Below are 26072 nucleotides of genomic sequence, written 5' to 3' on the forward strand. Positions count from 1 at the left end.
AGTATCCATGTTTGTAGGTATCTCAGTTATTCTGTGTGCATGCTGTTTTGGGGGAACAGTGCACGTTCAGATAACACAGCACATTCCACATATTCTGTGCATTCTTGGCATTTTACAGCAGCATTTCTTGACGAAGATGCTCTAAGATTCAAGTACTTCACTGTTCTAACCCTTTCTCATGAAAGAGCACATGCAGCCCCCTGCCTCTACTCCTGCCAGGAATATATTTCCAATAGACCCAAGACCAAACAGAAACTCAGGAATACAAGAACCTAGTGGTACTTCTAACCTCTACTGTGGTTGTATTTTTTAATGCATACTGTCACAGAACTAGGTGAACAGAAAGCCACACTTCTTGGTAAACAAGCATTCATAAAAGTTACTGTGCCAATCCTGACTCCCAGCCCTCTCCTATCTTAATTAAAATGTCAATTCCTTGAGCCTTAAAGTTCTGGTTGCTAATATCCATAAAGACACTATGTGCCTTAATATGAAACCTCTGATAAATGACATCAAAATGCAAACACAGGATGTGACAGATGGTAGGGACCCGTCACTCATTTTACAGTTGTTTGACAGTCTGTGGCTCTCTTCTTGGGTCACAGAGTGTGCCTGAAAGTGACTTCAAACAGTCCCCTAGGAAGGACAGACAAGCTGCAGTAAATCCTAGGCAAAAGCCCCTGCTGTACCTTCACGGCCACTCAGACCCCGTTAAGACTGGTGACCTTCAGCTCACCCCCACTGTGCCCTTCAGTTTTCTCACTACTCAAAGAGCATTGTCATTTTTTCATCTCCACCAGGCTGTCTTTCCATGGTCCTGCCCTGGGCCCAGCAGGCAAGCATTTCCCACTCATGCAGCCTGCTTTGCTCCACACACAGTTCATTAAGCATTTGTGTAATGGGATGAGCTCAGACTGAGCCGCACCGATTTCACGTTTGAAATGACAGTTTAAAATCAATGGGCAGGTTCTATGTGTCTCTGGAATCTAACTGCCCTAGAGCCAGGGTTGGGATGGTTCTCGGATCACCTGGTGCCCCACAGTCGCAGCAGACATCATTGCCGGTCATCCTCTGCACCTCTGAGATAATCTCTTTGGTCAGCTCTTGGACAATGTTATTTTCTCCGGTGTTGTCATCGCCCTTAAACGCATTGTTCAGAGCTTCTTCCTTGCTGTTCTGCAGTACAGACATCCATCTGGACAAAGAGCCACAGCTCAGGTGTTAGCTGGGAGAGCACATCCACTCCCACCCCTGGTCCCAACCACGTCCACAGAGCATGCCCACCCTTGGTCCTGGTCCCGCCCACAGTACTCCCCAACCCATGGTCCTGGCCAGGCCCACAGCACTTACATCTGACATTCCTGTTCATCCTCTGCTTGGAAGTGGTATGTCCTGTCATCTGCACAGCAAGGAGAGACTTATTACTGCAAGGCCAAGTTAGACCTTACATCACAAATAGCATGTGCTCTCTACCATATTAATGTACAAAGCCGAGCAGGCCTTCACATCCATGTGTGCATGTGTGGGTGTGTGACTTTGTAATGCAAATTAATCAACCTGCCCATTCTAGTATAAAACATGAAGCTTCCTGGGGCTATTAATAGAAGCCAAACTTCTAAAAACTTTGACATTACAGTCATCCCCCATGACTGTTATAATTGCCTTCCCCCTCCCACTTTTTGAGGTGGGGTCTCCTGTGTAGACCAGGCTAGCTTTGAATCCACACAGATCTGCCTGCTCATGGGCAATAGGATGAAAAAAGCTGACCATGTGCCTGGCAAACAAGAGCCTTTTCCAAAAAATCGCTATCCTTAAGACATTTTCTGGCTTCCTTAGAAAAGGAGTAATACTGTATCAGAAATTCTAAGAATACGGCACTTTGAGAGTTCCATGTCACAAGCACAGCTAACCCAATAAGAGGTGGTTAAATAATGGTGTAATAGGAAGTGTCACACTGTCGAGGCTGGTGTCTCCAGTGTTTTACAAGTGACCCCTGTGTGCACAGTGAGGATACATGGGGGGACAGCTTCACTTCTGTACAATCTCAGTTAAGTCCTGATAACACGGGAGAAACCTAACTTGACAGACATTTCACAACAAAACTGGACATCAGTCTTCAAAAGACACAAAGGTCAACACAGACAAGGGAAGGCTATAAAAACTAGACCCCTGAGGGCAAAGATTAATAAAGACCTAAAATGTAACCCGAGGGCCTGGAGAGGACTGTAGGGCCAGGACAAGGACATGAGTAGGAAATTTGTGCATTCTGGATAGGATTTCACAGTACTGTGCCTGGGTCCTTCCTCAATGTGGATTTTTCTAGTAATACATACTGGCTAATTAATATCTACACACACACACACACACACACACAAACACACACAAGCTGGGTAATGGATATCCACAAACTCTAGGTATAGAATCAGTCAAAACAAGAAAGTTAAAAAGAAAGCTAAATTTGAAAAGAGAAGAAAATGAAGTCTAGCTTCTGCAAAGTAACATAGAGTGACACTCTTCTTAGTGGCACAGCAAATATCTATGATCCCCAAAGCAAGCAGGGGGTGATGAGGTGACTCAACAGTTGAGTGTTCTTGTCACCAAGACTGACAGCTTGAGTTGAACCTTTGCAACCCACATGGTGGAAGGAGAGAACCAACTCCCACAAGTGGCCTTCTGGTCTCCAAATGGACACACACACACACACACACACACACACACACACACACACACACACACACACAGACAGACAGACAAAACGTTTTTTAAAATATAATGAGTGGGCACAGCTCTACAATAGCAGTTTTCAGTCCCTGACTTAGGAAGACTCCTATGAACTGTCTGGATGGGGGCCAAGTACCAAGAGGGGTCAAGTGGAATTTGGAGCAGAGAATTCAAGTGGTGGTTTTGGTTTTGGTTTTGGTTGTTTCTTTACAATCCTAACACCAAGGTGAGTGGAAGGACACATTTCTGTGTCCCATCTGTCACTGAAGAGAGAGGAACAGAGACAAAGAGAACTACTCAAAGTTAGATGAACACGGACCGCATCCAACTGAAGTGAGAAGAGGCCACTCTCTCCTATTCCCAGGCGGGCACGTCACCGCCGAGGCCAGCCTCCTAGGAAGAGGGCCAGAGGGGCAGGGCCCACAGCTTGAGCTGAGAGCTTGCCAAGTGGATCTCAGAGTTCTCAGGAAGCTGGGACAGAGGGCATGCCAGTGGCCTGTGCCTACATTGAGCTACTTCACAGTCAGGTTGAGTGTGGCTTGGGTTGACTGCTGGCTGATTCTGCCAGTGATGCCTGGACATTGGAGAAGTGGGAGGTTAGTTCGTATGAAAAGGTCCAAACAATGCTCTCCCTGCAGGCTCTCTGGAGATCCACCTTAAGACAGGGAGGTCTCATGAGCGTCTGCCACAGGAGAAGCATTCGGAGCAGTAGAGAGATGAGCCACCAAGGATCTCTGCACATGCTCCATCCTGCTCGGGAGACTGGCCAAGTTACCTCATAGTTCTAACCAGCACCCTTCCTGGGGTGTCTGTGTGGGCCAAGGACAATGGCTCAAGACTTGGATTTACAGAGGGGGAATTAGTCTGAGGGCATAAGACTGGACGAGTTCCCAAAGGGCTGGCTTTACAGCAGACAAATCCCCCATGAGGGGCACATTTCCACAGCCTTCTTGATCAAAATGGGGAGCCCCCTTTTGGGAGATCGAGACCACAATCTTGCAGGCAGTAGGTCAGTGTGTCAGCCTCTGAGCAGATTTCAAGCCAGCATGATCAATGAGGATAAGGGGAGGGGGTGACCCCGAGATGGCAGCTAGACTCTCCCTGCCCCATTGTGTCTCAAGGTCTGGCCTTCTGTTCATCTTTGATTTCCCAAAGACTCAACTTGGTTACACTCAAGGGCACTTGATGGCATTTGCCCTACTAGTCACGTGGCAGAGGTAGCATCACGGGGGGAGGACAGGGTGCTGAACCAGGTCCCCCCTCACCTTCTCAGGACAACAGTCATATCAGAGCTTCAGCTAGTGTATTTCTCCTGACAACTTCATGCCTCTTTACAGGAACTCAGGTCCCAGCAGCCCCACATAAAGCATTCCCACGAGATGCTGCTAGAGGAATCGGGCATTTTGAAAATCTGCTGATCTGAAACCTGGGCGGGACTGGAATTAATACTGCCCCTTGAAGACCAAGTAGAGGAAGTGAGTGAGACAGGTTTTCAGTATTACTAAGCCTCTGCCTGGCCACAGTAGCAAACAGTGCCTGCAGCCAGATTGACAGAGCAACTCATGCTGTGCCCTCTTGGAGTTACTCACAAGCATGAGATGCCACAAAGTCAACAGGGGAGGGGGGTGTGTCTTGGTGAAGTCTGTCTGAGGCATCGCTCTGGGGCATAACCAGACTCACACACTAGCCACTTCTCCCACATCCTCAGGATGCAACAATTCACACCTAGTGGGTGTTTGTGAGCGCGTGCGCGCGCGTGCACACACACACACACCCTGGTACCTGAGGAGCCCAAAACAGCTGGAGGAAGGTTCTGTAGAAACTGCTTCTGCAACTGTGGTGTTTGCTGGGGACTTACCAGTCATGCTGAAGGTGACAGCTGGGGGAGGTGCTGTACCCACCGTGGTGTGATACCAAAAGCTAAGCCAAGCTCAGACAGCTATCAAGGGAATCTTACACCTAGGGTAACAGCCAGCTTTTAACAGGCTACTTTTTTGAGAAACAAAGGACTGAAAAATCCTCTTCTCCAGCAACCAGTAGACATCTAATGACATCATCGAATTGTCTTCCTTTCACTCAAGCTTTTGTTGCTCTCTAGAGACAGGTGGTCCAGCAGGGATCACACTTTAAACTACAGTCAAGGCTCAGCATTTTACCTTGTAGATGTGATTCTGAGAGCAATGGTGCTACACACGGAACCTACCAGACTGAGGGGGTGAAGGGGTGAGGGGGTGAGGGGAATGAGGGGTGAGGGGTGAGGGGGTGAGGGGGCAGGGAGCTTGAAGCAGCGTAATCTCAACCTGTGTGTGTATAGAAGTCAAAAGAGGTATCCCGCAATCATTTTCTGTTCCTTCCCTTAAGACAGGGTCTTTCACTGACCTTGGGGCTACTCTAGTGGCCAGCAAACCCCAGTGATCCTCCTGTCTCTACCTGACTCAGCAGTGCTGGGGCTGTAGGCACACACATGGCCACAGCTTGACACAGCAAGCGCTCTGACCAACAGAGCAATCCCCCTAGCCCAGCACACATGACTAACAGTGCCCAGATGTTTCCCATATCACACGGCTCACCCCTCCCTGCAGCTCAATGTAGTAGGTCTGCAAAATGAAACCCGACGAGGAGCACAAGCCAGGCAGATGGTAGAGATGGCCTGGCCACACTTCTTGATTTTCTGGCTCCACACTGGCTCCAAGGGCTCAATAAAGCGGTCAGGATGGGGTGCTAAGGATGATGGACACACCTATGCCCCTCAGGCTAGAGCTTTGTGGAATCTCAACTGCTGTGTTGGACTGCTGGGAGCAGCTTTTCAGAGTGGAGACTGGTTCACCGGTCCCCCAAACTGTAATTGTGCCATGCACGTACAATGACCAAGGTCAAAACCTAATTATCATATTTTCCTTAAGACATCATGAGCCCCTTTCTTGTTTGTGGAAGGTTCTGAGTAAACATTTGCTGTAATTGCTGGTTCTGTGGCAGTTCCTATGTGTGCATCACCAAAAAAAAAAAAAAAAAAAAAAAAAAAAAAAAAAAAAAAACACCAGAGAGAGAGAAACAAAGGAACAAAAAGACAAATTCTGTAGTGGGGAAAATAAATTAAAAAAAGAAGGAAAAAAATCATCAAAGTTTGAGGGCTTTATTGAAGACCTAATCATTTCCATTTTAAGCATTAAAAAAAAAAAAAAAAACTCGAGCCGGGGGTTGGTGGCACACACCTTTAATCCCAGCCCTCGGGAGGCAGAGGCAGGTGGATCTCTGTGAGTTCAAGACCAGCCTGGTCTACAAGAGCTAGTTCCAAGACAATCTCCAAAGCCACAGAGAAATTCTATCTCAACCCCCCTAACCACCCCCACCCCCAAAAAAGACTTGCAGGGCAGGGCGTTGGTGGTGCAGACCTTTAATTCCAGCACTCGGGAGGCAGAGGCAGGTGGATCTCTGTGAGTTCGAGGCCAGCCTGGTCTCCAGAGTGAGTGCCAGGACGGGCTCCAAAGCTGCACAGAGAAACCCTGTCTCATAAAACAAAACAAACAAACAAAAAAAAAACTCATTACATTTATTTATGTTCTGGGTAGAGAGGGGACTTATGTGTACTGTGGTGTGTGTGTGTGTGTGTGTGTGTGTGTGTGTGTGTGTGTGTGTGTGTGTGTGTGTGTGTGTGTGTGTGTGTAGGCCAGGGGACAACCTGCAGGAATACATCCACTACTTCTACCATATGGGATCCAGGAATAGAACGAGGTTGTCAGGCTTGGCAGTCAAAGGGCCTTTTACCCACTGAGCCATCTCACTGGCCTCCATTTGTGGCATTTTAAATATCACACAAATAAGTGATAAAAGTTCCAGGCAGCAAAGTCGCCGTTTGAAAAAAAAAAAAAAAAAGCAGGTGAAAGGGTGTGAGGAGAGAGGCTCATTTAATACAATCTGTCTGTTTACCAGTAGGGGAGCTGAGGCGCAGGGTGGAGAGGGTGGCTCTCAGTTTACAGAGCAGATGGAGCAGGGCTCTCTTCAAAGGCCAATCCTAACCCAAAGTCCTGGCAAGCCACCAGTCACCACTAGAAGCCCACGAAGCAGGTCACAAGAAACAGGGGCTCACCATGTACCATAGACGGGCCTCAAACTCATAATCCTCCTGCCTCGACCACCTTAAGACCATGTCCTCAAAAGTCTGATTCTCCTGGAACATGTAAAATAAGCATTGCATGGTCTAAGAAGGAACCTTACGTGAGATGAGGTCGAAACATTTCTTCTCCTCGGGGTTGGTTTTCACCTGGCACGTTAACAGGTTGAGTTTGGCAGGTGGCCGGTTGGCCTGTTTAAAAACAAACAAAAAACACATGAGTCGGGAATAGGAGATGATCAAGAGAAGAAGACCTCTTACTGGTTTGCAGAAGGTTTTCAGGGACAGGACACATGGGAATGCTAGGGCTTCCTTGGGTGGCTGCCCTCTCTGCCAGGGCACACACAGAGGTCTATCCACCCCATCAAGACAAGGGCAAGAGCAGAACCATGCTCCAGGGCTAAAAGACTGAAACATCGGGTTCTGATCCCTCCAGGTGACACAGTGGGGTGACTGGGCTTGAGCTTCTCAAAGTGTTTTTCCTAAGTGGAAACCTTACTTCCAGGAAAAGTCACTCAGCAGATGCACATACAAGAACGTGTCTTAGTGGGCCTGACCAAGAGAGAGCACACAGACCCTAATCATAAAGCTGGGGAGCCAGCACTGGATCGAACCAAGCCCTCTGAATTGGGTGTTACTTAGGAGGCCTGGGCAGTCTATGGGACCTTTGACAGCAAAACCAGTGTTTATCCCCAGTGCACAAATGGACTTTGGGAGCCCATTCCCCAAGGAGGGATACTCTCTCAGCCCAGATACATGGAGGAGGGTCTAGGCTCTCCCCCAAATGATGTGACAGACTTTGATGATTCCCCCATGGAAGGCCTCACTGTCCTTGGGGATTGGATGGGGGGGTGAGATGAGGGGAGGTGGGGGAATGGGAGGGAGAGGGAACTGGGATTGATATGTAAAATATGATTATTTCTAAACTAAAAAAAAAAAAGGTGTGTCTTTCTGTCTGTCTATCGGTCTTTAACTATCTAAAATGAGAGCAGGCAACTATCTACATGCTAACCATCAGGCTATGTCACCTGTTTCACAAAACACATTCCACATTCAAAAGCTCACAAAATGTTTTATTGGTTTCAAAGGGCAGAGGGGAGGGGACTGGAGAGAGTACTCAGCTGTCAGAACTCTCACAGGGGACCTCAGATCAGTTCCCATCACCCATGGTGGGTGGCTCATAATGTAACTCCAGCTCCAGGGGATCTTTTACCATCTTCTGGCCTCCATGGGAACCAGGCACACACATTGCACCTAACATACATGCAGTCAAAATATCCATACACATAAAACAAATATTTTTAAGTCTTAGACTTCAACTATTCTCACTTCCTGCTAGCTCTCCTTGGCCACTAGGTGCTTTAAGACATATGATTCAAATTTGGGATTAATCCAGGGACATGTCTGTACCTATAATGGAGCAGGCCTGGCAAATGCTTCTTCTGCACTCAGACCTGGGTGTTCTTGCTACTAACTTTAAAGGACTGGGTGTGGGGGTGGGTAGGCGCCATTAAAATGGGATAGATTCATTCAGCTTGTGAAATCTGATGAGACGAGAGATCTGAAGTCTGAAAATACAAACTACATGAACGGGTTTGTCCAACACTCTTGTGGTTTGTGGGTTGTTTTAGTTTCTTTTTTATTATTATTTTTACCGTTTGTTTGTAAGACAAGGTTTTTCTCTGCGTAGTCCTAGCTGTCATGGAACTTGCTGGCCTCGAGCTCACAGAGATCCATCTGCCTCTGCCTCCTGAGTGTTGGGATTAAAGGTGTGCTCCACCCCCCAGACAGCATGAACAAATGAAATCACTTGGCCTGGGCTGTGCAGCTATGGAGTCAGGGAGTTGGGGAGCAGGACTCCAACAAATCTGCAGGTTCCATGCACTAAGCATTAACTTTCACTTTCCCTAACCCTGACACAGTTTCCTGAAAGAATAGGTGTTCACCTATATGGATATTCTTTTAAATTTCTAGAGAACTCTATGTATACAATGAAATACGATCATATCTTCCCCGATGCCCTCATACCTTCCCTTCCACCCAACTTCATCTCTCTTTCTGTTGTTTGTTTCTTTTTATATGGTTAACCTACTAAGTCCAGTTAGTACTACTCACATGTGCACAGGTTTAGGGAAACCTACCAGTGGCTACATTCTCAATGAAGACTGATTCTCCCTCTGCCAACTGTAACTGCTATTAGCAATGCAACATGGGATAGGACCTAGAGATGATCTACCCCATCCTCACTGGACTGCAGCTGGCTTGATCATACCCAGTCTTACGAAGCTAACCACAGCTGCTACCAGCTTACATTTTGAGAGCCACAATTAAGAGTTATTGTATTTCCTCTCTCCCCACCTCTGTAACCTTCCTTCCCTGATGTGGCACTGTCACTCTATTTTTGTTTGTTTTTGGTTTTTCAAGACAGAGTTTCTCTGTGTAGCTTTGGAGGCTGTCCTGGAACTCTTGTAGACTAGGCTGGTCTCGAACTCACAGAGACTCTGCTTCCCGAGTTCTGGGATTAAAGGCGTGCGCCACCACTGTCCGGTGGCACTTGAGGGAAACTTATGGGAGAAAGTTCTGTCTCCTAACACACACACACACACACACACACACACACACACACACACACACACTCCCCACCATTTTAAAAAACAAAGTCATTATTTAATGTAGCTGGAGAGCAGTGCAGTCTCCTTCTCCAGGCAGCCCAGGTTTAGCAGGAAAGGTTAGCAATCGGGAAACTCCTACCAGCCTTAGACCTTAGAGTTTGCAGTGTGAGAGCAGAGGTTATTAGTGATTCTTCCACTTAATTGTGCCATTCTACTTTCTACTAAATGTCCCAGGCTTTTAAAAGCCATTGATCAATTGATTGGATTGATCAACTGATTGATTGATTGATTGATTGATTAAAGCCACAAGGATTTAACCTAGAGCCTCATTCATGTAAGGCAAGCACTTTACTACTAATCTGTATCTCCAGTCCTTAAAACACCTTAAAAACACAAATATGTACTCATTCTTCCAAGTGAATAATAATCACTTTTTAAAATGTTGGGCTGGCCAGGAATAGTAGACGCAAACTTTTAATCCCAGCATTCAGGAGGCAGAAACAGATGGACTACATAACATACATACATACATACATACATACATACATACATACATACATACATACATATATACATACATACATACATACAAAAATGCTGGGCCCTCTAAGAGGCAGCAGGTAATTCTTGCAGCACAATGCGGCCCTCAGGCCTTGGTGGAGTGGCAGTGCTGTGAACTTGGTCATGAAGACCCGTAATCAGAGCACCTAATTCCAAGAACGACTGTCCCAATTCCAGAAACACAACCAGCTGTGACAATACCAGTGCCAACTCTCACTGTTCCCATCATAGAGGGTACCTGTACACCTCCATGGGAATAAAGAATACAGCTATTTTACTTCCCAGAGGGTCTGTCTTCTCAGTAGTGCAAGACCACAGACCCTCTTCCTAGCTATGGGACAGCAGCTGCTCTTAGAATTCCCACTTCCCCACCTTTGGAGACCTGTCCCTGTCCCTTTCTCATGGTGGTGATGAAGCACAGCCAGAAGCTCTGGCCAGATGGGCAAGCTACGGGAGTGAGATAAAAACCCAAACCCTCAAACAATGGATCTCCCAGGCTTCGCTTTGCCTGGACCATTTGCCTCCACAACAGGCAAACACTTGGGTGACCCAGGGGAACATGGAGGCCCCTTCAGGGTCCTGACTGCCAGGGCACACAGAAGAACACACAGTGAGAGGGGGTTAAAACAACTTAGCAACTGAAGGGATGCCAAAAAGCAAGCTACCCAGGCCAAGGCAGTTGGGTGGAAGCTGAGCTGGGACCCACCAAGAGATACAGCAGGAAGTGGCTGCTAATGGCAGAGAGGGGAGGTTCCTTGAGAGGGTTCACCTCAAAGCACACAGCTCTTAAAAAATATGTACACTGTGTAAGGAGAAGCAGCAGCAACCTGGTGGAGATAATTATAACTACTGTCTGCTCCAAAACTGGGCCAGCCCATCAAAATTTAAAGAATTTTTATTATGCCTTTGGAGAGGAAGCTGGAACACTGGAAGTCACTCAAAACCAACTACACTGCCAGTAAGGAATCACCAGGCCTGCGTGTTCCCTCCCCACTTAGTTGCTGGTTGAGGTGGAGGCCCTGCACCTCAGGGACCCCCAAGAAAGCAAATATGCCTTATGACAAGAAAGGAAAACGTGGTCTTACTCAACAATGATTGCTGCATCGAGGCAGTGTGCCTGAGCTAAAGCAAACTAGCAGATGATGTGAAAATGAAACACAGCACCAGAGGGGTGAGGCTTGTTGGAGAAACCCAGCCGTCCTCCTGGCCTGACATTCTGCATCTAAAGGATGCATGGTTAAACATACTTGCTTCCCTTGGTCTAGAGCAGCCGTGCCCCCTCACGCTAATGCACCTGCTGTATGGAAACAGTGCATCTAGATCTAAACAGTGAGGTTCAGGAGTAAGGTGCGGTTTGGGTTGTGGAAAGGCAGACGGCCTTTACTCTCCCAAGCCCAGAGAATGGCTCAGTCCCGGGGGCCGAGGTGGCAGAGACCGTGTCTTGCCTTTAATGGACTCATCAAAAGTGAAGGGGACCATCCCTTCCCCAAATCCCCACAGCATCATCTTTGCTCCCGTGACATCCTTCAGGTGAAGCTTTCTTGGTTACTCAAAAGCACTAAGAAGCCCAACTGTGTTTCTGCCTAACTCAGCCTCTGGCGGGGACTATATATAGGATAGGGAGAAGGAAGGGTGAGACAAAGGCTCCCGTCATCACCACCACCTGTGGTCATGTCCAACATACACACGCAGTAAAAGACCTGCAGCCAGGGAAGATACCATCTGCACTCAACAAAAGGACAACCTGAAGGGACCAGCTCCCCATTTCAGCAGCCATAACAGCCGAACATGTGCTTGTCTGACCTTGTCTTAGTCACTAGGAGGTCAGATGCCTGCCTCGTGGCAAGGAACCAATCAGAAGTTAGATGATGGTGCTATGCTTTACAGCTCTGGGTGTGCTTTATTTTACACGACAAACACACAGCAAAGACACACAGAGCATAGCAACCACCATGGGAGGGCCTATGGGCCATAACAACCAGTTGACCAATCAACACAGGGCAAACCCTCCAAGCCTGGAGGCACACCAATCCTGAGCCTGTGCGTACCCCTAGACACTCCCCTATAAGATCTCTATTCAGACTCTTCGAGCTATCTTTTCTAGCCATCCGCCATGGTGGGTGGATGAAAGAACCGAGCTAACATGGGGTTAGCTTGTTAAACAACTATAAGAAAGCCTCATGCAGTTTGCATCAAGTTTCTGCCTCCGCATGGTGATTGGTAATTGGGGTGGCCGCAGTCCTGGGCTGAGATCCTGGAGGCCTGAGCTTTCTGGGGTCTTACAGTAATCAGGTTACATGTGACCAAAAGAGCACACCCAGGCTGCAGGCACGCCACAAACGAGGGCACAAGCTTCCTAACGGGAAACTTCCAAATGCATCTTCACCACAGCAGCTCGCACAGAACAGACTTACTTCAGCAACCACCACAGCAGAGACTGGGGACTAAAGGAGATACTCACGGTGCCGTGGGATATGGTCAGGAAGCCATTTTTAACTGAACACTTCCTCTTCTGCCACACCTTTCTGATCCTGAAAGAGAACATCGGGAAATTGGGGGAGTTTAGACACTAACACATTCCAACTCAGCACCTAGCAGGCGCACCACATACCCGTCGCTCTTCTTGTACAGGTTCCCATTCCGTTCCGTCCCGTGTTCCTTGTTTCCCTGAGGCTGATGTAAGCTGTACGCTGTACTTTGGCGAAGTTGTGAGTCCTAAAAATTCAGTCAGGAAACTGTTTTTTAATGTATCTTGTTTAAGTCCCAGTTTAAAAAAAAAAAAAACACAAAAAACTGCACTACATAAAAACAAACATATGCCTAAATATTTTATTATTACTATAAAGTGTCTCCCATCATCACAGAGGAGGAAAGAGGGAGGGAGGGAATGAGGGAGGGAATTCATAAAAGCCATCCATTAGGCTGTATAAGGAAATGTCAAACATCAGTATTTCTAGTGCTGGCATTGGGGGAAGTGAGTGACAGAGTATTGCCTCATTCCGGCTTCTCCATCCCCCCCCCCCCAACTATCAGTACTTCTAAACTGGCTTTAGCGGGCCACCTTGGCAGTGATGGATTTTATTTTGGACCCCGGCAATAGTTAGAAGATGCTGAGATGGTGAAGCCTTGGGAAAGAACGCTGGAAAAGACCACTGCTTGCAATGTGGACAAAATGAAAACCAAAGCTATTTGGCCTTTCTATCTCAGTTTCTTTCTTGGACAAAAGGAAAACACTCGATAAGACAGTAAATGTACGGAAGGAAGGATGTGGTCACCTATGTAAACTCCTGGTACACAACAGCATTGGTGAAATACTCCTTTCCCCGCCTGGTCAATCTCATGGTGTGTGTATGTGCCTGTGGAAGGTGGGTGACACTGATCCTAATTGCTCCAACCCTGACCAAAGAGTGTCACAGTCACAAAGAAGGCCATCCATGTGCTCAGCTGAGAGTCACAGTACATCCACCTGAAGACAAACTCTAGTATATGAGTTTCTGAGGGCAAGAACTAGTGAGAATTCTCCAGAACCCATCCCACACTGAGAGCAGAAGGAGCAACCACCAGTGCTGGACACTGGCAGATCTTCACGAAGTAAGTGGGGATGTGAAATGCCACCAACAGTTCACAACCAAGCAAGAACTAAGGCCTGCCCTTTTCTGTTTACTGTGGATTCTGCCAAGCTAGAGTCCATAGTACGGAGGAAACAAGAGCTGTGATGATATCAAGGGGTTTGCCATCTTCCTGTCCACCTGGTACTGGATCCATGAATGCCAATGTCTGGGTGCTCCTCAAGGGGCGGGGGCAGCCTCTGGTCTCACACTCTCCCCAAAGGATGGTACTTTTAACCCTTAGAAATCTGGAGCAAATGGGCCTAGGCCCTATCCCAAAGGATACACTAGACACTGATGACAACCTATGGAAGGCCTCATCATCCAGGGGGAGCAGAAAGGGTATGTGATAGGTAGGGTTTTAGTTGGGGTGGTGGTGGTAGGGGAGGACAGGTGGGAGAAGGGAACTGGGATTGTCATGTAAATCAATCCTGTTTCTAATTCAAATAAAAAAAAAGATGAAAAAAAAAAAAAAAGAAATCTGGAGCAAAGTTAGCTTCCCACACGTGGAGGAATACTGCCACAGAGGGGAAAGGAGAAATACTGCTTGCTCGTCTGAATGACCTTCTTGAGAAACTAAAATTAAACCCATTAAACCCATCAAAGACTCATTTGAGCTGGGTGTGGTACACACCTGTAATCCCAGCACTGGGGGCACTAAGAGGATCAAGGACTTCAGGCCAGGCTGACCCACAGAGGAGACCAAGCCTGGGGCACAGGCTCCAGTATTCCCCATTCAGTTTTCACATGTTCTCTAAGTCCGAGGTTCTTCATGATGAAAACAATTTAACAGAAGTATCCTCTCCAATATAACCAGGGAGGCATGAGGAATGTTGGAAGAAAGGCCTGGACTCCAAACTGAAGTATAGCAACGGGGTGGTAAAGAAAAGCAGCTGGGAGCCACCTACTGATGGCTGCATTCCGTACTGTCCTAGGCTGAGATTCACAGGAGGAGCAGGAAGCCATCACTCCTACCAACCAAGAAGGCACCGTCTGTGGGCCGTGGTTGAACTTCCATGTCATTCTCTACTACACGGGCAGTTAGAATTGTCACAGTGCTGCTAAAGTCCATCCAACATCTCGGCTTTCTGAGTCTCAGAGGAGAACCAAACAGAAGGGAAGCAGAGTAAAGCAGCCATGCCCAGATATTATAGGAAAAGACGGAAACACATGCGACCTGACTTCTTGGCATTTGTCAATGAAGTGCTACTATGTTTGTAGCCTGACAGGAGTCACCAGGCACAAAGCCAGGGGAAAGAAAGGAGATTCGGTTGACACCCACCTGTGCCACTGGGGCAAATGGGCTGGTAAGCCCAGACCACAGAGAAAAGCCACCAGACTTCTCATCTGCATTGCCAAGCTTTATACCTTCACAGAACCGTTGGTAACAGCTCTCTGATGAAGCCAGTTTCCTTAGACCTCAAATTCTGCACAGGCGGACCCATTGCAGGCTCTATACCCCAAAGGCTGCCAGCCCAGCCACGCCTCCTCATTTCCCACTGCGTCATTTCTTCCTGGGTTAGAGCCTCCTCAGACAAAAACAGCTCTCCACTGGTCACACCAGAGCTCTGGAGAGCAGCCACCTCATGGCGCTCCACTCTCAAGCCTGCCTCTTCTCCCTACTGTGAGGCCATGGTCTCAAATCACAGGCTGACACTTTCGAGACAAGAAAAAGGTCACCATGCTGTGGGCAGTCTCTAGCAAAGCAGCATCATGGAGAAGGCACTCAGGGGCAGCCCTGATGAGAAAAGGCTCGGAATAGACGAGGAGGGCTTGCAGAATGACAGCAGAAGTGTAAGCTAAACTTGGGGATTTTCCATTTCACTCGTCTTATGCATCCAAATTCTATGGTCTTTTTAGGACCATAGAATCATCTACCACAGTGAAAGAGGAGACATTAAAAGCTGAAATGACCTGGCCATTAGGCTATATGAAGAAAATTATCTATGAACGGAGCGTGGGAAACTCTGTAATTTGTGAAAATACTGGGTACTTACTCTCCTAGACTTCGGTCACAAAGGTGAATGCATTTGGGAAAAAAACAACAAGATTCAGTTACAGACTAAGAACTACGCTTTGTTAAGTAGCTACTTAAATGTACTGAAAAGGAAGAGGACTTAACGCTAAATTCCCGTTATATCCCTCTACTCAGAGGTTGAGGCAGGAGGATCACTTGAGCCTAGGATTTTAGGGCTAACCTCAACAATAGATTAGAGACAAAGTTACTCATTATAATACCGAAGCCACATTATCATCACCAGGTGATGTGGGGACACAAAGATATCACCACACCAAAGAAATGATGGGCAAAAACTATGGATGGCTGCACTGCAGTTGGCCATATGGAAACTTAACTCTTATCTTTCTTTTTGTAATTTTTATTTTATTTTATTTTTCTGTTTTATGGATGAGTGTTCTGCATGTATGCTTGCAAGCCAGAAGAGGATATCAGATCCTATTATAGATGACTATGAGCCAACATATGGGTACTGGGAATTGAACCCCAGTCCTCTGTAAAATCATACAGTGCTTAACCACTGAACCATCTCTGCAGCCCCAACTCTTTTTATCTTAAAAAAAAAAAAAAATTGATGTTGTTATTGGTGTGTGTGTGTGTGTGTGTGTGTGTGTGTGTGTGTGTATGTGTATGTGTGAGAGAGAGAGAGAGACAAGCACCTGTGAGAGTGGGCATTATTATTATTATTATTATTATTATTATTATTATTATTATTGTGACAGGCACCTGTGGGAATGGACATGCAAGTGCCATGAAAATGGTGTTCAGTTGGTTCTCTCCTTCCACTGCAGTATCTAGGACTTGAACTCCGGCTATCCGGTGTATGCACCAAACACTCTGAACCTCTGAACCCTACTAACGGCTCTCTTCTCATCTTTTATTTGATCATTACACAAGACCTCATTATATACTTCAGCTTGGCCTGGAATTCACTACATAGCACCAGCTGGCCTCAAACTCATGGTGATCCTTTTGCCTCAACCTCACATGTGCTGGGGTTATAAGAATGTGGCACCGCAGCCAGCCTAACTCCACACAGAGAACAGTCTTTGACTTTAAGGGAAGTTGTTCTGTTCATGCTCCACAGACTGGGGAGAGTTCACACCGGAAAGTTCACACAGAAAAAAGTTAACACAGGGGAAGAGTTCACACTGGGGAGAGTTCACACAGGAGAGAGATCGCACTGGGGAGAGTTCACACAGGGGAGAGTTCACACTGGGGAGAGTTCACACAGGGAAGAGCTCACACGGGAGAGCTCACACTGGGGAGAGTTTGCACAGGGGAGAGTTCACAGTGCATGGGGTTTACACACAGCAGAACAGGGAAATCACAGAGTCCAGGGACAGAACTTAGGGTATAAATGTGACAAACAGAACTACCAGAAAATGGCAGAGCAAGAAAAGCTTCACATCTGGCCACTCAGGCCCATATTGGTTGCTCCTAGTAGAAGTAAATATCCTAAAATAGATGGCCTTGAAAACTAAAATTTAAAAAGCAAAAGACATTTTAGGCTGATAGACATGGTTGCAGAAGAGATTGAGAGCCCCTGGTAGACATGGATGTCATAGTCCTCAGCCCAAGGCTTCTAAGACATTGGGGGTAGGGTGTGATCCTCCAATCTTAAATCCCCTCACCTCTTTCTGTTCAACCTGCAATGCTGATTTCAAAATATCCCGAAGCTGTATCAGCTGCCGCCGCTCCTCATCCTGGGCCTGTTTGATCTTCGAAGAGCAGACGAAGCAGAGAAAAGTACACAAAGGCACACTTAGATGATGCAGAACAGGGTGGCCTGTTCACACCGACCCTCAGCACCCACAGGGCCAATCCTCTCCTGACTGCACAGTGGGCATGCACAGGATTACAGAAATGGGGCCCTGAATGGTGATAGCACCATATAGAGGGAGGCTACTCACTGTGTGGAGATCTGTGGAGAGTGTTTCAATGGAAGGCTTGAGGCTTTCTACCGCTTTCAGTCCATCCTGGAAAAAACTGGGGGAGAAGAACAAGCAGAGACTGTGTGTCACAGGGGAGAAGGCTGTTAGAGGTGAGACTACTAGAGGGAAGGCGGCTGGGTAAGACATGGTTCCTGGAAGAACCGATCCAGCAAAGCCAGAATGAAACAACAAGATTGCAGATGAACAGAGAAAGAATCATAGTAAGCCTGAGCAAGTTGTCACTCTGCCCCCCATCCCCCGCCCCGACACACATAGGAGACCCGATTTCCCAGTTAATAAATGGAAACTAGACTCTGAGCAGAGGCTGGAAGGCTTTGATGCCTAGGGGGCAAGCAAGAGAATTCAACAGGAAACAGTTAAGTGGGAAACTGCAGGAGAGAAAGAGGGCAACTTTGACACACATGAATGGCCGGGCTCCATCTGCACTGAAAGCATGGTGGGTTTTAAAGGTCAGACAGCAAGAGGAATCTCTTGAGGCTAGGGACTCAAGGCTGTGAGGTCACTTAAGACAAAGTGGCTAGTCTTCAGCAACGCCCCAAAGCATGCTGGTCAGCCTTCACCGTCAACCTGACTGGATTTAAGATCACCTAGGAGACTCACATCCGGGTCTTTCTAGAAAGGTTTAATGAAGCAGGGAAGACAACGTGAAAGAGGGTGGCACCATCTCATGAGCTGGGGTCCCGGATGTAATAAAAAAGGAGAAAGCAAGCTGAAAGCCAGCACTCCTCTATCTGCTTTCAGACACCATCTGACCAGCTACTACATCTGCTAACTGAACCTGCCCCTCTGACAGACTCCACCTACACATGCCAGGAGCCAAAGCAAACCGCCATTCTTTTTTTTTTTTTTTTAGAACAGGGTTTCTCTATTGTTTTGGAGCCTGTCCTGGAACTTGTTCTGTAGACCAGGCTGGCCTCGAACTCACAGAGATCCGCCTGCCTCTGTCTCCCGACTGCAGGAATTAAAGGCTTGTGCCACCAATGCCCAGCTTTAGCACACTTTTATAGGCTATTTTATCACAACAAGAAGAGAAGTAACTAGAGCACACTGTTGTGAGGTATGGGAAAGGGGAAGGGAAAAACCACTGTTTTATAAGCCTGACAGTCAGAACTCAACCCTTCCCAGAAACCTGCAGAAGAAGCAGATGTGGTGCACATCCCTAATCCCAGCACTCCTATGGTGAGAAGGGAGTGAAGACAAGAGAATTGGCTAGAAGCACACACAGTGGCAGAAGAAACAGGAGAGACTATGGAAGGAGAGATCTGGCTCCCAAAGTTGTCTTCTGACCCCACGGCATGCACATATCACATACCCATCTCACACACAAATTCAAAAATAAGCAATAAATAAAAATCTGGGGAAGGGAATAAAGTGCCTGGGTCTCATGTATATATTCACTGAGGTGATTTTTTTCTTTTTCCCTTTTAGATTCATCAATGGCCCCGAGAGACTCTCCTCATATTAAGTGTGCCACAAAGCAGAAGGGTTGTGAAAAATATGTAGCCTGTCACTAACTTAGTGATCTCACACACACACACACACACAGAGAGAGAGAGAGAGAGAGAGAGAGAGAGAGAGAGAGAGAGAGAGAGAGAGCGCTGCTAGGATGCTCTCATCTCACTCTTTAGGCACACATATAGTCACTGTGTTTTAACTGGGTTTTGTTTCCCAAACACAGGCTTCTGGATTAGCAATTAAGGCCCCATGCCAGTGTAATTGTTCAGGTATTTGTTCAGGTATTTGTGGCCAGAGTTAGAGCAAACATGCCAGGTCCCCTGGCCTCTCTGGGCTTTCTAAATTGACAAGGAAATCTTGAAGAACTGAAGGGTCACAGGAACCGGGAACTGGGCTACTACTCAACTACCTACCTCTATACTTTAGTTCCATTTTTTTCTTATGTAACGGTCTCCTTGGTCACTAAAAATTATGGTAAGGTAGATAGGTCACAAGAGAGAAAGGAAGAGATAAACATATGAGACAGAGAATGCCAGTATAGGAAAAGGCAGGAACATGACGGCAAGCGAAGATAGCAAGCAGTCCCTGGTGAGGGAACAGGTGCACAGCCCTGCAGTTTGGTTACTCTCCCCGAGGTAGATGGAGAGAGGAAGGGTATAGTCAAGGGCTAGGGAACCTGGCTCGCTTACACATACACATTTCCTGGAGAACACTCAGGAGAGTGACACAAACTTGGGCTAAAAATGTTTTCATCTTTGTCAAACTTAGGCATCTACCTATAATGCCCCCCCCCAACTCTTGCTCTGACTTTCAAACTCCATCTGAATATGCCCTCCTTATGAGGACATCAGGCTGGTGCCACAGTGGCTTCAAAGCAAGGGAGCTCAAGGGTTGCCTCAGTGACCTCTGTCCATTAGTCACTGTGACACTTATAGGTGTGTGTCCCCTGCAAAATTTCCCCCAAAGCTAGTTAGCATTTTTCCAAGCTGCAGTTCAAAGGGCTGTTACCATTAGTGTTACCAAATCAGACTTTCTTTATTCTCTTCCTACTAGACATTTTCTAGCCGGTTCAACCAGACTCTTGAGCCCTGAAAACAGAACTATTTAGATGCAATCTTTGGTCCTCTCCTGAACTTCACACACTGTGCCAAGCACCCCATGCTCAAGCTATCATCACTCCAGGACAGGTAACCCATTTACTGAGTTGTCATCCCAGACTACTCTGTGGTAGTCCACTGTCTGAGGCTACTCTTCTAACCACTGTATTTGTTTAACTTTATGTGTATGCGTGTGTACCTGAGTATGTATGCACACCACGTGCCTGCAGGAGCCTTCAGAAGTCAGAAGAGGAGTTGGATCCCCTGAAACTAGAGTTACAGGGAGCCCTGAAAACAGAACTATTTAGATGCAATCTTTGGTCCTCTCCTGAACTTCACACACTGTGCCAAGCACCCCATGCTCAAGCTATCATCACTCCAGGACAGGTAACCCATTTACTGGCACGAAAGCCAACTCCTCCACAGCTCCTGTTCCCAAGCATCATCAATGCAAAACTGCAAGTCCTTCAGGTAGTAACTGGCCCTCACAGCTCTGAGCAGTATGTTCACAAAGTGCAAAGCAACTCAACCCACACTTCCACCTCTCAGAGTGTTGCTGCCTCCTTTTAGTTACTGTTTCAAGGGCTGCCCTGCTTCTATAACAGAACAACATCCTCTCTCCAGCAGTAAAAGCTACAACAAATCTTCAGCTGCTCCAAGGATGCAAGTGCTATCTTTACACACACACACACACACAAAAACAGCAGCAAAAAAGCATGATGTATTCTTCAAAATACTTAAACAAACAAACAAAAACAACAAAAAACCACTACAAGTGTTACAAGCAAAACTGAATTTAAAAAAGTTGCATGGAAGTCATTCTAAGGATCTGGATGTCACATGGAGGACAGCTGTGGTGAGGAAGCAATGAGGCTAGGGACCAGGACACCCGAGGAGGGTGTGTAAAGGACTTCACAACATGCAGAAACACTTGTGGCCTCAGGTTCCCAGGTTCCGAAAGCCAAGCCTCTCAGGTTTTGTGTTACCTCCCAAGTATGAATTTAGGCCCTGTGAGGACACAACCCCCACACGCACATACACCAGCACTGGACCTAGGAGGAAACCGGAAGATTCATATTTTAGAAGTTTACTGAGCTCGTGTCCATAAAAGGTCAAGCAATTCACTTTCCACAAGTGGCCCGTTGCTACCCAACTGATAGTTTGTGCAAAATAGAGAAGAAAAAGGAAATCTGAGAATAACTTTTTCCTAAAAATAAAAACTCAACAAGGAAGCAACCCACTTCCTACGCAGCCTGGCAACCAGGTTATGGGGACGGAGCAGCCGATCTGCTAAGCAGATCCTCCCTGAAGGTCCTCCCTTTGAGTCTGTAAGAGGAAACCACCTTAAAAATTCTAGAAATTCCAGGTCCTCTGACCCTGGGCCAGTCTTTCCCGCACATGTTCCGCCTGCACAAGTGCAGAGAAGCATGCAGTCACCACAGCCACACAGAGAATCAACAGCTGAGCAGCCTTGGGGCCAGCACACAAGGCCCTGTTGCACATATGTGGCCAGACCACTCAGCACCCCTGGACAAGGGAATGCATGGAGATGTCACCTGGGAGGCACCCAGAGGGCCCTGCAGAGGCAAGCAGATGAGGCTTGATTCCATCAGGGCTGCTCATGAACCAGACTATGTGTCTCCTGGAGCACAGGAGAAGAAGCCAGAGGACATTCCAGGGAAAGGACATTCCAGGGAAAGGAGCAAAGTGTGGGCAGAGACACCAGCCCCAGGCAAAACCCATTCAGGGAGAGGTAAACAAACAGGTGACCTCCGAAGGATTTCTCAAACTCCTTCACACTTTGCACTCCAGCTGCGGCCAGTCCATCCGTGCTATGTCATCCCAGACTACTCTGTGGTAGTCCACTGTCTGAGGCTACTCTTCTAACCACTGTATTTGTTTAACTTTATGTGTATGCGTGTGTACCTGAGTATGTATGCACACCACGTGCCTGCAGGAGCCTTCAGAAGTCAGAAGAGGAGTTGGATCCCCTGAAACTAGAGTTACAGGGAGCTGCCATGTGGGTGCTGGGAATTGAACCTGAGTCCTCTGGAAGAGGAGACAGCACTCAACTGCTGAGACATCTCTCCAGCCTTCAGAACTCTTTCGCAAACACCCGATTCCTAAGTCCACCTCCCCAGCCACATCCCTTTATTTTAGCACCTTGAATAAAGCCTTATACAAACATGAACTCCATCAAAGTCTACCGGGTGAGTGAGTGAGTGAGTGAGTGAAGAAGCCATGGGTGTGCGCTTTTATACCAATGGTCAGGGGCCTGTGACAGAAACAGGAACTGCGTGGTAGGCTGACATCCATAGCAAAACCAAGCACCCAGAACATGAAGTTTCTCTTTCTTTCCTATGGCCTTTCTAAGACCAGAATGTATGAATGTACTGTCTTAATATAATTCATCAAATCAACACTGTTTCCCTTCAAAAACAACCAAATCAGAGACCATGTATGAAGACAAACAAATTGGCCCTCTACAAAAAAGGGGGGATGTATTTGACAATTATTGTCAATTTTTAAATACTGTACCCATACTTTTATTTTTTACTGAGACTCAATCCTCAAGCCATGAGATTGCTCTTTGAAGTGTACATTGCAGTAGATCTCAGGATACTGACAGTGCCATGTAAGCAACATCAATCAGAAGGTTTCTGTTACCTCCTTTTCTATGGTAACTGCTTAAGCTGCCTTCGGTCTATAAATACGCTTTTGCCCCTGGCTTGTCAAATAAACAGAGTCATACAATGTGATGTTGTGTCTCTGGTTTCCTTCCCTCTACATAGTCAAGGTCCATCTGTGATGTAATGTGGGCACTTCTTTCCTCCCATAGTAATTCATTCATTCATTCATTCATTCATTCATTCATTCATTGACAGGATCCCATGTAGCCCAGGCTGGTCTCTATATAGCCAAGGATGACCTTAAACTTCTGCTCCTTCTGCCTCTGCCTCCTAGGAGCACGGGGATTATGGGCATGTGCCACCACATTGGTTTATATAGTATTGAAAATTAAACCCAAGACTCCCCTACATGTTAGGCAAATACTCTACAAACTCAACTACATCCCCAACCCCAGCTCATGATAATTCATTCATTCTTCCTTTCTTTCCTTTTCTTTCTTTCTTTTCCAAGTTCTGGGGATTGAACCTGGGCCCCGACACATGCCAGGCCAAGAGTGAGCTACCAAGATATATTCTCTCTCTGTGTGTCTCTGTCTCTGTCTCTCTCTGTCTCTCTCTGTCTCTCTCTGTCTCTCTCTCTCTCTCTCTCTCTCTCTCTCTCTCTCTCTCTCTCTCTCACACACACACACACACACACACACACACACACACACCATGGTAATTTCCAAGTGAGTGTTTATTCCCTCAACACAAAACTATCTATTAGTAATTGCCATCCACAGAGGAGCATTAAAAGACACCATAAAGAAGGGGCACTTACTTGCACTGGGCGTGGAAGTACTTGATCAGATTCTGAAGCAAATCCACTCCCTTTTTAACCTTGATTTCATTGACCTTCAGCAGATACTGTTGAGAAACAAGGGAAAGAGATTGCAGAAATCAGGAGATGGGATGACATCAGGGGCTCTTGTGAAACAGGGTCACCTGTAGCCTAGGCTAGACTTGAACTCACTATACAGTCAAGTAGTACCTTGAATTTCTGATCTCCTTGCTTCCCTCTCCCAAGTGCTGGGATAAAAGAATGCTAGACTACTCCTGGCTTATGCAGGGCCAGAGAATGACCCAGGGGCCTTTTGCACACTAGGTCTGCATGCTGCCAACTGAGCCACACTTGTTCAAGACTGACTCTCTCTTGGTTTCTTTAACAGCTTATAGGCAGGTAGAGACTGTGGTAGCCACTGAGTGTTTTCAGCAAATGTGACTAAATGGCTATGCTGGCCAGGTAATCCAATGTTTAAGACGCTCACATCCTACTAACTAGACAGTCTACCATATCCAGCCAGGACAAGCTTACTCTAGATGCATTGGAAGAGGACGCCTGCAAAGAATTGGGGTTCTAACTATGTTGGATCTTCCTATGCATCTTCTACACAGGTCTCTTTTCATTTTGTTTGAGACAGTGTCTCCCAAGCTGACTTGGAACTGAGATCAATGGCATGTGCCACCACACCCAGCTTCAAGTCCCTTTCTTAGTCAACTCCTACTAAGTGCTAGCTAGCAACCGGTAGCTGAGATTTGTTACCATGTTGCTGACCCAAAGCACTCTCCCCTATATATGAGTTGCCAAAAAGGTGAATTTTAGATTAAATTGTCAAAGCCACTTCTAACCAAGAGAATCCATTAAGGACCTCTCGGCAGGAAGCCCAGGCATTATAAAATGCACCTGTCCCTTCCTAAAAGTATACAAATCCAGGACTCTACAAAGCCCTTTGCCCCTCGCTGTGAGGTGGTGGTATGGAGAGATGGCTCAGCAGTTAAGAGCACTGCTGCTCTCTCAAAGGACCTGGGTTCAATTCCCAGCACCTATATGGCAGCTCACAACTATTTGTAACTCCAAGATCTGACACCTTCACACAGACATACACGCAGGCAAAACACCAATGCCCATCAAATGAAAATAAATTATTAAAAAAAAAGAAAGAATCCTGAGTGCATCTCTTGTTTAAGACAGGAAGGCCCAGGAAAACCTGCTAACCTGTAGTGAACCCTGTGAGTCCCCAGCTGTCTCAGGGTGAGCCCAAGTGCAGGAACCCTCTTAGGCCAGCTGTGCAAGTCAGTGAGGGGACAGGAAGCCGCTGTGAAACCATAACAACCAATTTTCTTCTCTGTGTAAGAACTGCCTATGTGTCCTGTCTTCCTTCCTTTTTGATAGTTATTCACGTTAATTGAGTATCTGGCAACGGACCAAAACGATACAATCATTAATAAAATGTTTGGCAATGCATCAAGACTGAAATTGTGTACGCTCTTTGACCCGGAAATTCTGCTTACTGGAACTTACTGTAAGAGACAATCCATAAAGCATACAAAGAATAGGAAGGAAGGTCTGCAATGGCTTTTTTTTTTTTTAATATGGTGTTCTGTTTAAGAGGGTATAATAAGTATCACTGGACTGAGGGTGTTAACCTAACTCAGACTCCAGGGAGAGACGGGACCGTTTTCACACATACACAAAGGCCTTCACACTCCTTGGACCCTGATCTAGATAAAGGCTCCTGGTGCCAGCTCCCCTCTGTCCTTCTCCAAGACACAGGCCAAGGCCATAGGAAGCAAGAGCCCTAGGGCAGGCGATGTCTGGGAACTGGACAGCAAGGATGCTGTGGGTGCCATGAATGTCTTCTGGCTGACTCTTCACACCTCCCTTTCTCCAACTCCAGAGATGTAATAATAACTCTTAAAGCCAGGCATTGGTGGCGCACGACTTTAATCCCAGCACTCAGGAGGCAGAGGCAGGCAGATCTCTGTGAGTTTGAGGCCCGCCTGGTCTCCAGAGCGAGTGCTAGGATAGGCTCCAAAGCTACAGAGAAACCCTGTCTCCAAAAACCAAAAACAAAACAAAACAACAACAAAAAAAAAACCTCTTAAAATCATTGAAGAAATAAGTATTCCAGCCAACTGTTGTGAGAAAGTACAAGAGGTCAGAGAAACATTCTGAAGTTCTCTCTTCTACTTAAAAAAGACAAAAAACAAAACAACAACAACAAAAAAAAAAACACCAGGGGTGGGGGATATCTCTCTCTCTCTCTCTCTCTCTCTCTCTCTCTCTCTCTCTCTCTCTCTCTCGCTCTCTGTGTGTGTGTGTGTGTGTGTGTGTGTGTGTGTGTGTGTTTGTTCACATGCGTCTGGGTGCAGGTCCATCTGGAGGCCAGAAGAGGGTGTCAGAGTCCTTGGAGCTGGAATTACAAGAGCTGTGGGCAGCCTGACCTGGGTGCAGAGATCCAAACTCAGGAGCTCATGACTAAGCA

The 26072-nt window shown here is 46.8% G+C and overlaps 1 protein-coding gene across 3 annotated transcripts in view; it reads right to left on the reverse strand.

Annotated features, from left to right (window-relative positions):
• Nucleotides 1-26072, reverse strand: part of Asap2 (ArfGAP with SH3 domain, ankyrin repeat and PH domain 2) — a 150169-nt gene that overhangs the window by 35446 nt on the left and 88651 nt on the right. For 2 of the 3 annotated variants that reach the window (XM_027424693.2, XM_027424694.2), the window contains exons 7-14: nucleotides 23588-23673; nucleotides 17544-17619; nucleotides 17265-17351; nucleotides 12617-12720; nucleotides 12467-12536; nucleotides 6937-7024; nucleotides 1351-1399; nucleotides 1029-1195 (exon numbers count right to left, since the gene is read on the reverse strand). In XM_027424693.2, coding sequence (XP_027280494.1) covers nucleotides 1029-1195; nucleotides 1351-1399; nucleotides 6937-7024; nucleotides 12467-12536; nucleotides 12617-12720; nucleotides 17265-17351; nucleotides 17544-17619; nucleotides 23588-23673 — 727 coding nt within the window. Of the gene's footprint in view, nucleotides 1-1028; nucleotides 1196-1350; nucleotides 1400-6936; nucleotides 7025-12466; nucleotides 12537-12616; nucleotides 12721-17264; nucleotides 17352-17543; nucleotides 17620-23587; nucleotides 23674-26072 lie in introns of those variants that run through there. The other variant, XR_004770675.1, reaches the window with a different exon arrangement.

This window comes from Cricetulus griseus, chromosome 7 (assembly GCF_003668045.3).
Source record: "Cricetulus griseus strain 17A/GY chromosome 7, alternate assembly CriGri-PICRH-1.0, whole genome shotgun sequence".
Lineage (NCBI taxonomy): Eukaryota > Metazoa > Chordata > Mammalia > Rodentia > Cricetidae > Cricetulus > Cricetulus griseus.